Raw genomic sequence first — 12,557 nt, forward strand, 5'->3', positions numbered from 1 at the left:
AAAGAATGTTGAATAAACTAGATGCAAGCATGAAGAGCATGGGCCTCACAATTAACGTAAATAAAACAAAAACTATGGTGTTCGAAGGAAAGAGTGAGAAAACACTATGCAATATTTTATTAAATGATGAGAGAATTGAACAAGTGAATGAGTTCGTATACCTTGGTAGCTTATTTACTAGGGCCGGGAAGATAGATGAGGAATTAGACAGACGAATAAATGAAGGTAAGAAGGTTATTGGTAGAGCAGGTCCCCTTATCAGAAGTAAAAATATATCAAATAAAGCTAAAATGGCATTACATAATTCTATATTTGTACCGACTGTACTATACGGTAGCGAGACATGGACTTATCAAGAAAAAGATAAGAGTAAAATTAACGCAATTGACATGAGATTCATGCGCATTATATGCGGGAAAACCCTGATGGACAAAGGAAGTAACGAGATAATTCTAAAAGAATGTGGTGCAGAAGAGGCGCTAGTAGACACATGGGAAAGAAATCGGTTAAGATGGTTCGGACTTGTTGAGAGAATGCCAAATGAACGACTAATGAAACAAGTATATCAAGGTAAAGTAAATAGCAGCGTGCCCAGAGGTAGACCGCGGAAAGAATGGTTAGAATGTGTGAATGAGACCCTAGTTAGAAGAGACATAAGCAGTCACAGAAACACGAGAGTCTGCATGAAAAAATGCATGGACATAAAAGAAGCTAGAAAAGTATGCCAGGACAGGAAAGTATGGCGGCAAATAGTTAATAAAAAGAGTGCCAGTAGAGTGAATGACGCCTGAAACAAAGACCTTGGCTACAAATGTACCCAAGTGGGGAATCTTACATAACGACTTCGTCAGGTTCATCGCTTGGGGTGATTGCTAGAGAGATTGATCAGCAACCTGGGTCGGAGCAGTGTTGCGGAACGAACGTGTTATTTACTTAAATAGCACGAGAATTCTGGATCAATCTGAAAAATCTCTATCCCTTCCACACACTACTCCTTTCCCCTACCGAGTGAGGCACGCCTGCCCCGAAAGGGAAATGGCTTAATGGTGTAATAAAAAAAACTTTTGATACATTAAAAAATGCTAAATTGATAAAAAATAACTTTTTATACAATATGATCTAAGGTAGTCATCCTCTTATAATATTGTACTACTATTTTTTTGAATGTGATTATATAAAAAAAATGTTAAGTAATTTTTCTCGAACACTCCCCCTCCTCTCCAATAATAACAGGAACATACAAGCTTCTCTCGAACCCTCCCTCAAAGCGTTCTGTGATATATGGACGACTCCTCGCTCAGTTTATTATTATAAAAAACTACTTTTACCATATTTTTTAAAATAATTAATAAAATGCCTTAATTCTGACTTCCTTTAATAGAGAATCTAATAGCTTTAAGCCTGTTTATGAGAACACATTTCAAAAAATAAAAGATGATGAGGTATGAAAAAGTCACTTTTGCCATATAAGAAAAAATTTCCATTTCTAAATAAAACTCCCATTTCTAAATAAAATTCCCGCAGTTTTTCCGGTTAACCTTTCAGCGAGCGCGCTGTCGTAAAATTTACAACTGCACAAATACCCCTCCTCTAGGGCCTAGACGTACTACCAATTATAATGCGCTGAGCTTTCACCTATTACAAGATCAGTCTCTCTGAACTCTAAGCAGACGATTTGGCAAAGAATTGTTTGTTATGCGCACCCTTCGGTGTAAGTATATCACGTTCCCTTTACTAGTTTCTCTGATTTTTTCCACATTCATATCATTCCACAGTGGGACCTAATCGCGAAAGGCTGGCCCAAAAGTATAGAATGGGCCAAATTACGTTACTCGGGGGTTTTTGGTGTCGCTGATTACGAAGCCAATATAAAAAATTTTAAAAACAAAATGGCGGATCCAATATGGTGGACGAGTATGCTAAATAAATTAGGGATTGTTGAATATTAATGTGAGGTTGGAAACAATATGAGCTTTTGTAAAGGTGGCGCTTGTGACTGTTTTTTATTTGAAAATTTTAAGGCTATTTTACATGACGACATTTTGGAATTGTTTCGTTAAAAGTGATAGGGGTGAATTATAAGGGGTTGTCGAATATTATTGATGGTTTGGGAACAAAACATAGTCTTTTGACGGTGACTTGTGCGATTATTTTTAATTAAAAAATGTTATGGATATTTTACGTCGACACACAATGAAATTGTTTAATTAAAAGTGATAGGGTTGAATTTTAGGGGTTGTTCAGTATTATTGATAGGTTCAGAACATAATCTGAGGCTTTAGGAAGGTTACCCAGGTCTTCTGTTTTCAGTTTAAAAATGTTGTGGCTGTTTCACATGGAAACACTTTGTGGCGTTGTATCGTTAACTTGGATAAACCCGAATGACGTAAAAGTTACGCCAAGCGCTCGCTTAAGGTAAATTACAGAGCGCGCCCGCTGAAAGATTAAAAAATCCCCAGGTTTGTCCGATTTCCCGGGCCGCTTGGGTACCCTGACAAGTTATGAGGTATTCAGGACAAGAAATTTCCCGGTGCTAAAGCGTTTTCAATTTGCAAAATTTGCGATTTTCGAACCACAAGTGAGTATTAAAATGGTATTACAAGGACTGACTTAAAATAGTTTAATTTATGATCAGCGCCAGGGAAACGTTAGAAAAGTTTCATGCGTATCGAAAGGATGGGGTATTCTTGATTGACTCTTCGTTCGCATTGGCACCTGCGGCGAATGAAATGAATCCGGAAAATTTATGCGATAGTCTAGAACGAGCACTCACTGTCTCGAGAATCTACCAGGAAGCGAAGCGTACCTTGGGTGCTTTTCTCGCAAAGGTGTAATACCAGCAGCTACGTCGTTTCAGAAATTCTCCGTATCTTTCTTCCATTTACGATGTCATTACGCTTTATATTAGATCGTTTAACGCGTTGTGGCTGTAATACTGCTATGTGACGATAAAGCTCAAGCCCTAATGTCGCGTCTATGTTTCACGAAAAATTCATTAAATTACCTGGCCGCAGTCTCAACCACCTGCAAACACTCCCTAAAGTAACAATATTTGCTTTGGAGATTATTACGAGTAGTTTGTTAGGTATTTATTACAAGCCATTGGAATCAACGACTCAAAACTTTTGCTAACATTATTAACTTCGCAGGATTCTCCCTTGATCAACCTTGAAAAAGATTCGCGGTAGTGAATCACTTGCAGTGGCCTCTAACATATCTCGGAGAAATCCAAACATAAACAGATAGAGGCCAAGGCCTCAACTTGTAGGTATAGCTTAAATTGAGGGTGCTTATATCGGGACTTAAGTATCTTTTCTCGAAAGAACACTAGTTATTCTACAATCAGGCCCGTATTCAGGAATTTCATTCGAGGGGGGGGGGTCAGAGAGGGCAAACAGGCATAAAGGCCAACTGTTTGAGTTCCACCACTTTCCTCTGCTCAGCTTCAGAGGCTTGGGATGGTGGTCCCAATAGTGAAGTTGAATGAGTAAAAGCAAGTGGAGGTGGAAAAATCTCATCCGGAAAGTGAGCAATTTCGGCGAAATTTCCCTTATCTGGGCAGGCCTGATATAATTCATTAGAAAAGTTAAAGCAGAATACATTTTTTTACTTGAATATCAAAATAGAGGAATAATTTTCTCGATTTTTTTTCGATTAGCGATCGATCACTTTCTCTGCATCAACACAAATATCCCAGTGCATTAAAATAATAATAAGTGCACTCAGTCTTTTGTGTCCCATTATACTTCGAGACAGAGTTTTTACTTTATTCATAGTCAAAAACGATCTATCCACGCTAGCCGTTGTGACTGACAAAGTAGCAAAGATTGTAAGGAGAATCTTATAGAGCAAAAATACGTTCCATCACACGACTTCAACAGTTTTAAAACCTGAATAGAGGAATCGTATGGCGCTGACTTTTCCAGTTCATCTACTTTATTTATTGCGCCAATTCCTGGAAAAAGCAGTTGAAATGTAGTTAGAACATCTTCGTTCTTGAGAAATCTGTCTGTCAAATTCTGTACCAAAGTGTCGATGCAAGGAACGCCTATGGTGAATCTGAAATACGTTTCACTTGATGAAGTTTACGGATTCGCACGGGTTGTTTGTCGTGATGTAACTGTGGAAGCTGGAAGTTCGAAAAATTGTCTCGAAAAAATTGGCTGGAAAAAATTCATTTGCGGTTTCTCGAATTTGGCGGATAAAATTCTATCGATTAATACAGAAATTTCAAGACAAGTCTTTTGGATGGAATTTTTCAATAGATTCTCAAAATTTTTTGATTCATGGATTATTTTTCGAGATTTTGTACTTCTTATGAAGAAAAATCGATTTTTTAGTAATAACACAGTTAAGACACACTTTCAGCCTCCACTATTCAATCAATTGGTACACAAATTTGAAGAAAAGTGTGCTGGATGGAATTTATTATTATTGTTTCAGAAATTCATGATTCGTGAACTACTTTTCGAGATTTTGTACTTTCAATGAAGAAAAATCGATAGTATTCAATATTTAGATTACTTTGAAAATAGTAATTTGATTTAACCATAATTGTTATTAAAAAAGAAGTGGAATTTCACCAAAAAGATTTACGATCCAAATAATTTCGCCAAATGAAAAGTTATCAGTAGAACCAAAATATTTTCTAAAATCAAAGTTTACCAAGTAAGCTTTTAAGATATCTACATTTTTAAAATAAAATAAAATAATTATAGTCATTTTGCAACTTTATAACAAATTTTCATGATTGCCCTGATAACTTTTTACTTGGCGTAATTTATTTCGTCGTAGTTGTTTTTGGTAAGATTTATGTTTATAAATTTTGTACTTTTAACTTGATTCATTATACATTACGAGGGGACTGGTAAATAGATCAAGCGAAATAAAAATCTATTTTTCTTTAGAATTTTTCAATCATTTTCTTTCAAGCAATATTTTATGCATATTCTGATATCTGCATGACGGATATATTAAATAACTTTATACTTTAATTAAAATACTAATGGGAATACGTTTTACAAGTGATTTGAATTTCACTTCGCAGAACAAAAAAAATTCTCGGCGTAGAATCAGCGGATATATTAAATCGGAAAATATGCCACAGAATTTATTTCTAATGCATTCAAGTTATAAAATCGAATTGAAATGTTTTTAGCGCTTAAGAGATTATTCGAACGTTTTTTAAAAACTATTTTGTTCAATGTAATAGGATAAATGTTATATTCTGATATTATTATAAAGTGATTCAATTACGTAAATGCTGACATCTCATTCGTGAACCTTTAGCGATTAAAATACCGACATGTTACGAGGCACAAAGGCTAATGTGCAGTTTAATCCTGATTGTATGCCCATGTTAGTAGAACGCATCCATTGGTGTTCAATAAACCTCAGTGTACGGAGAAGATAAGATACATTTGGAACATAAGCCTTGATTCTATCGCCTTAGAATTGTGAGACTAACGATAAATTCCTCCGCCTGAATAAACTTATATTCAGAATCAACATCAGTTTTTGGTCATTTATTCAAAAGTCGTTAGAAACAAGTTTTGGCTGGGACCAAAAACTGCGGCTATTGACCCTGCTTGCATAAATGATACAAAATTCAACCAAATTGGAGAGATAGAAATGATAGAAGTATAGAAAGTATAGAAAGTACATTCATAAACACGTTTTAGCTTGCAAAACATTATGGAAAAAACCTCAATTTTGTTTGAAATATTTATTACTAAACTCAAATTTTCTATATTATTATCTATTATTTAATTTAATTTTATATCGCTTCTTCAAACAACTCGAATTTACAATTATTTCGTTTTTCGATTTTATGGTTTAACATCCGAGAAATCTGAGTTCCATTTCTCCATAAGTTTTAGTTGCAAAATCATTTTTGACATGTATTTCTAAAAATGCGAATTTTGTCAAAACTTCTACCCTCCTTTTTGTATTTTTTTTTGCTGAATTAATACCTGAATGTCCAAAAAATCTTGTAAGCTTTATGCGGGTCATACTATTTTTCTGGGCAAGAGAATTTTTATTCGCAAAATTTTATTTTTGCAGTTTTCTGACAAATAATGACAATTTCGATAACATTCTAACAAAAAGTTAGCTTATTTTATAAAGTTATACAAAAATTCCTCTTATTCTTCTGGGATATCTTGTATTTTTAACGAGAAAAATAGAAAAATTCAATATTCCGAATGATAATTCTCGCGCTTTATCTTTCCGGATGAATGTTTAAATATGGAAAGTAGATTTTATGAAATAAATCTTATTATTTTATTTTGTCCATGATCAGGTGCAAAAAACTTTGGTTCCAAAAATTATATTTTTTAATTTTTCTTGTGAGCAATTAATCCACGATATGATAAAAAAAATAAGATGTATGCATTTTTTGTAGAACTTTTTAAAACAAGCAAACTTTTTTCTTAACAACTGGTCAAATTTGTCGTTTATATGCAAATGGCAAAACTTCCATTTTTCGACAAAAAAATTCTTTTGACCAGAAAAATATTTTAGCCCGCATGAAACTTACAAAATTTTTTCGTTATTTGAGTACCAATTTAGCAAAAGAATTCCATAAAAAAGATTGAGTTTTATGAGAAAATCGACTTTAACTTGTCTGAGAAATACTGCCGCCATTTTGTTAACTTGCAGCATTTGGATCGGCGATAACCAAGTTTAAAAAAGAGGACAAGAAAACCTATCAGAGTAAAGAAAGAAAACTTAAATATCTTAATTGCATCAAAAGTTGTAACCATTTGAACAAAAATGTTGTGTTTCTTATCAAAAAGTTAAAATGGTCTTAGTACCGTTAAAAAAATAATTTCAGAGGTGATTGATTCTGTGCTTTAAAGTTGAACTGCCTGTATGCCCTGAAATGTATTCGGTCTTTAATACATTTGTTGATTAATTATTCATATATGGGGCTTCATCTGATTCAAGTTTATTATATATATAAAATTATGAATCTCTCACCATTAATATTAAACTGATGGCAAAATATAGAGAACTCCCTCCTTAAGATTCATTGATAAACCCTGTTTTTCTTCCCACTTCTGTTGAATCACAGGATAAGAATAAAATAATCGTACCTGTTGTTTTTGCAGCGCAGCTATGTCTCCGCAAACAGGTCCTAATCCAGTGAGTTCTGTATCTTTCCTTATTACCCACTCGATAAGCTCGCGCAGGGAGAGTAAAAGCGCATTCCAGTGTTCCGTGTTGCTCTCTAATCGATTTCTGAAAATAGGGGTGCTAAATTATTACAATATACGAAAACAGATATCCGGCAATGTCCCATAAAATATGCTAGAAGTATTGGTTTTGGATACTTTAATTTTAGATAAATTTCTCTTCTAGAAGTTAAATTAATAATTAATAAGGGAAATAATTAATTACACTCAGAGAAATGGTTGGTTGGCACACCCATTTTTTGTTGGATAAGGAATAGTTGGTTAGAACGTCTGTTCAAACAGTCAGGGTAGCCAAGTCCATTGGCTACGGTGGCCAGTTATAATTGTTGCGTGTTAATTGGCCGCTGCAGCAATGCATTGGGCCCTCCAACTACCGAAAAGTTAGCACAGCCAACTAATTGGCCGGTGGTACCAGATTCGTCTTCCTGATCCATTGCAGTTGCGCCAGGGTCGCTTTGGGTTCGCTGGGTTGACAGGCGCATGACTCATAATGCCTAATGCAATCATTTAGTGCGTTTCGTCTTAGATTTGGAATACGCGAGTGAAGTTTTTAAAGTGGAAATTGTGTTTTTTGAGGTTATCAGCGATGGAGGTATTGATGTTTTTAATTTTTATATATAAGACCTGTGTTGTGCGTGTGTATATTGATGCAACGTTAGAGTTATGTTTTCTCGGGTTACATACAGGTGAATTCCTTATTTTATTCTCTTAACAGCGAAATAGCATATTAATTTGTAGAAAATACAGCTAAAAATTATTACATTTTCATTACAAATTTATCAAAAATTAAAACATAAAAAGGTTCCATCTGAAATAGGTGAGTAAAACAAAACAGTGGCACGGTAACAATTTAAGCAGTTATTATAACCGAGGTAGTTGGACGTGGCAGCCATCCCGCTGATTCGCCGCACCAACTCAGTTGACTGGCACAACCAACACTACCGTGTCCATTAAAAGTGGGTGCCTCAGCCAACTAAGTGGATGGCGCCCCAGCGTCCAACAAAGTTGGCCATAGCAACCAACTTACGGGTCAGCCTATACAACCATTTGTTTGAGTGTATGTATTTTAATCTGAAAGATGACCAGTTGTTAGACTTCGTGCACGGAAAAAATGAGTTGTCTGTACTTGACTTGAGTAAGACTTTAGGATAGGCTGAAATTTCTTTTTAAATGTCGAGTGACGTTTATTACATCGTTTAAGATAGTCCTCGAAATAATTAAAAGAGTCTGAAAATTATTCCATACCTCTCAAAATAGTGAAAAAACATTCCGAGAGTCGTGGACCAATTCACGGACTTTATTCATTATTCCGAGAGTTGTCTTGAACAATGTGCATAATCTCTCTGATTGTAAGTTTAACTTCAGATCTATTTTTTGCTTGAAATTTAATCATTTCATATAAGGATTGGAACATCTTCTCAAGAACGAAAACAATCTGATACCTTGACTGAAGAATAAACTGGACAATCAAACCACATAATGTCGCTATGATTTCTATTATTTCAGAAGGTAAACCTCCACTATGGCCTGCGAGATTGGTCGTAAAGTTACACGCAAATGTCTCGCTATTATGAATCGAGGTGAGAAAAGCATGAACATTTTATGTCTTTCATTTTTACAAACCAGATGTGTATTAAGGGGGCTTGAGACTCGGTGAACAGTAGAAAAGAAAGGATAGTGTTCGAGATTTAGATTTATACTTCATTCAGTTATACAGCTTCCTTCGCTTTTGTCCCTTAAGACCTTTGCAGAACAATGCTTCCTATCGCAAAGAAACAGCCTTATATATCCGGATATATTGAAGTTATTGTAAGCTCAATGAAAGTCTTGTGAAATCCATGAGAAATCTGACATATTTCTCCGACTTTACCACACCATTCCAGCTTTTCGTCTCGGTTGAAATACAATAATGCACGTTATTCTGAAGTGAATCCATATTGCTGTAGAAGAATATTACCCATTTCTGATATACAAAGGGCACTGTATAAATATCTGAAATTTGTAACGTAAAGTGCTCCCACCTAAAATCGTTGTTTTTTTTATCGGGCTTGCATTTTTAACTATATTGAGATGATTTTTTGTGTGTATGTACATTATAATAATAATAACGTGGTAACCTTAAGTGTAAAATTCCTAATTTGACTATGAAATTATTCGCAGCTTACTTTTTCTTCTGAATGACTTTAAAGAGTATAAAAAGCTATTTCTTTATGAATAAAGAAAAATTTTAAAGTAGGTTTTTTTTCAAAAAAATCCATTTTAATATTGATTTTTAAAAATAAAATAAAAATTCATGATGGAAAAAAAATTAATGTGATAGTTTTGAATTGCATGAAAAGAGCTTTCCAGATCACTATAATAAAAGTCCAGACGAATAATCCTAAAACAAGTTACACTAACGTGAAGGTGAAACAAAACATGAAATGTGAAAACTTCAGGCCCTGCATATTGATAACCAGTTGATGAATAGACCTATGGTTTAGTGAATTAATATAGGTCCAATAGGACTATAATTCAGCCAAGTTTGAACACAATAAAAAAACAATCATTTTAGTGGAAAAACTTGAGATACTCTTCCCCATATATTTCAGATTCGAAGTGCCCTTTAATAATTTCTCACAGAAATATTAAACTCGGTAACATTTCCGAGTATTCTTTTTGCCCTCTTTATTTCAACTGTGGTACATTCAGCAATTTTAGTAGCAGCACTTTGTTTTATATTTATAAAAGTTGCAGCTTTGTCTTCTTTTTTTCCTCGCTTTGTTCTCTATTTTAATCTCATAATCGAGTTTTCATTTAATGGCACACTGTTAACCTGCCTCGAGTTAAAAGTAATGCTTTTTTGATTCTATTTTAATTTTGAGATTAGTCGAGTAGTCCCTAATTGGTAAGCTTTTTTGATATGCTATTATCGAATTTTTGCAGAAAGTAAGGGGTTCTTCAGTATCTTTTTGCTTTATTCATTTTGTATTTTCATTATCGTTTTTTTTTTGTAGCGAAATCAGTCTCGAGGTAAATTTCCCATAATCCTGTATGTGCTAAGCTGTGAACAAATAGAATTTGTGGGAGGATAGAGCGACATAATTTAACTGGAGACAATTTACCAGTGCCATTCTAATACAAACAACAGCGTCGACCAAAAGCCTAGCAAAACAGGCTCAACTTGCATCCCAAACATGCGGACTATTAGCACTACTTGCATGCACTAGAATTCCGTAACTACGTTTTCATGTTTATCATTGAAATGGACATTAGAATCAACCAAATGCGTCTTCTTATTTACCTTTAATCTGTTCATTACATTTCTTCCTGAAGTTTTGCATTGAATCTTGGTGAATTATAGAAATATCTCTAGCTCTATTCATGATTATTTAATCTTTTTTAATACAGGTAATATTTAAAGAAAAAATAAGAATTACATAACGTTACAGTACTGCAATATAAAATGAACGACAACACACTATAACTACAAAACAGTGAAGTATTCAACGTTTTAAATTAATGATTAATGTTTAAATTTAACAATGGAATCCAACAAAATTTATATATTAAATAATACTTGAATAAGTTAAATTTCTGTCACTGGTGTCTATTAAAATGTAATAGGTATTTTCACCCTTAATCTCAAAAGCGTGTGATAACACGATAGGGAAGCTTTGAATCAATGTTAAGTTGTAAAGCCTGGGACGATGATGGATCAGGATGGTAAAGAGAATCAGTGGTTAGCGGACGATACTGGATTACTTGGAGGCATAACGATGACCGGGTAACTAAACTTTAGTCCCGTGTCGACGAGCAGCTTTTTGTTCGATCGAAAACCTCATTTCCCAGGTCTTGCTTTGACTAGCGACCGGTCGGTTTCTCGTTCGGGATCCTCCCTTCCGTTGTAGCCAATGATACCGCATTCTCCTTGCATTTCTGCACGTCGTCAACTTTTGTTCTCGGCGACGTAATACCAGAGAAGCTTTAGAGACGATAGCCATTCTCAACACTCCTATCATCTTATCAAACGCCCCCGGAAATTAGAATTTTCATACCAACCAGGCTCTAGAACACTTTGTCGACGATTGATGTTCACCAGCAGATACGAATATCACTTTAAATTAGAGATTCAGTTTGATGCTCTATATCCTGACATCAACTGCATCTATTCCCAGATATATCATTAAATTTTTACCCCTGACAACCTGGTAAAATTTTAAATGGATCTACCAGTATCCAAACTTAAAAAAAATTCATAAAAAAGAATTTTTATGTGGGAAACATTTATTTAGTCTGAACAAGAAAAAATAGCAATGCTTTAATAGTATTAATACAGGATGATGTAAACTAAGAAAATTTCATCAGAAACAACATACACCTATCACTGGTCAAGAAACTCTAGCATCGAGAATAGAAGTTGACAACTATATTGACTACCACATTCACAATTAAAACAATATTCACAGTTCTTAATGTAGAGTAAACAGGGATATTGCCGACACCCTTATAGCGAACGATACTGTGCAATGAAAATGCTTTTATTAAAATTCCAGAGGTATACAATATTATTATTATTATTATTATTATTATTATTATTATTACACCATTAAGCCATTTCCCTTTCGGGGTAGGCGTGACTCACTCGGCGGGGAAAGGAGTAGTGTGTGGAAGGAAGTGTGGAAGGGATACAGATTTTTCAGATTGATCCAGAATTCTCGTGCTATTTAAGTAAATAACACGTTCGTTCGGCAACACTGCTCCGACCCAGGTTGCTGATCAATCTCTCTAGCAATTACCCCAAGCGAAGAACCTCATGAAGTCGTTATGTAAGGTTCCCCACTTGGGTCCATTAATAGCCAAGGTCTTTGTTTCAGGCGTCATTCACTCTACTGACACTCTTTTTATCAACTATTTGCCGCCATACTTTCCTGTCCTGGCATACTTCTCTAGCTTCTTTTACGTCCATGCATTTTTTCATGCAGGCTCTCGTGTGTCTGTGACTTCTTATGTCTCTTCTAAGTAGGGTCTCATTCACACATTCTAACCATTCTTTTCGCGGTCTATCTCTGGGCAGGTTGCCATTTACTTTACCTTGATACACTTGTTTCGTTAGTCGTTCATTTAGCATTCTCTCAACATGTCCGAACCATCTTAACCGATTTCTTTCCCATGTGTCTGCTAGCGTCTCTTCTGCACCATATTCTTTTAGAATTATCTCGTTACTTACTTTGTCCATTAGGGATTTCCCGCTTATTATGCACATGAATCTCATGTCAGTTGCGTTAATTTTACTCTTATCTTTTTCTTGATAAGTCCATGTCTCGCTACCATATAGTACAGTCGGTACAAATATAGAATTATGTATTGCCATTTTAGCTT

General features: G+C 34.8%; 1 protein-coding gene across 3 annotated transcripts in view; it reads right to left on the reverse strand.

The window, feature by feature from the left end:
• The window catches only part of LOC117169703 (dystrophin, isoforms A/C/F/G/H), a 747,733-nt gene that overhangs the window by 110,549 nt on the left and 624,627 nt on the right, over positions 1-12,557 (reverse strand). For all 3 annotated transcript variants that reach the window (XM_033356199.1, XM_033356198.1, XM_033356200.1), the window contains one exon: positions 7,098-7,242. In XM_033356199.1, the coding sequence (XP_033212090.1) occupies positions 7,098-7,242 (145 nt within the window). The remainder of the gene's footprint in view (positions 1-7,097; positions 7,243-12,557) is intronic.

This window comes from Belonocnema kinseyi, chromosome 3 (genome assembly GCF_010883055.1).
Source record: "Belonocnema kinseyi isolate 2016_QV_RU_SX_M_011 chromosome 3, B_treatae_v1, whole genome shotgun sequence".
In the NCBI taxonomy this organism is placed as follows: Eukaryota; Metazoa; Arthropoda; class Insecta; order Hymenoptera; family Cynipidae; genus Belonocnema; species Belonocnema kinseyi.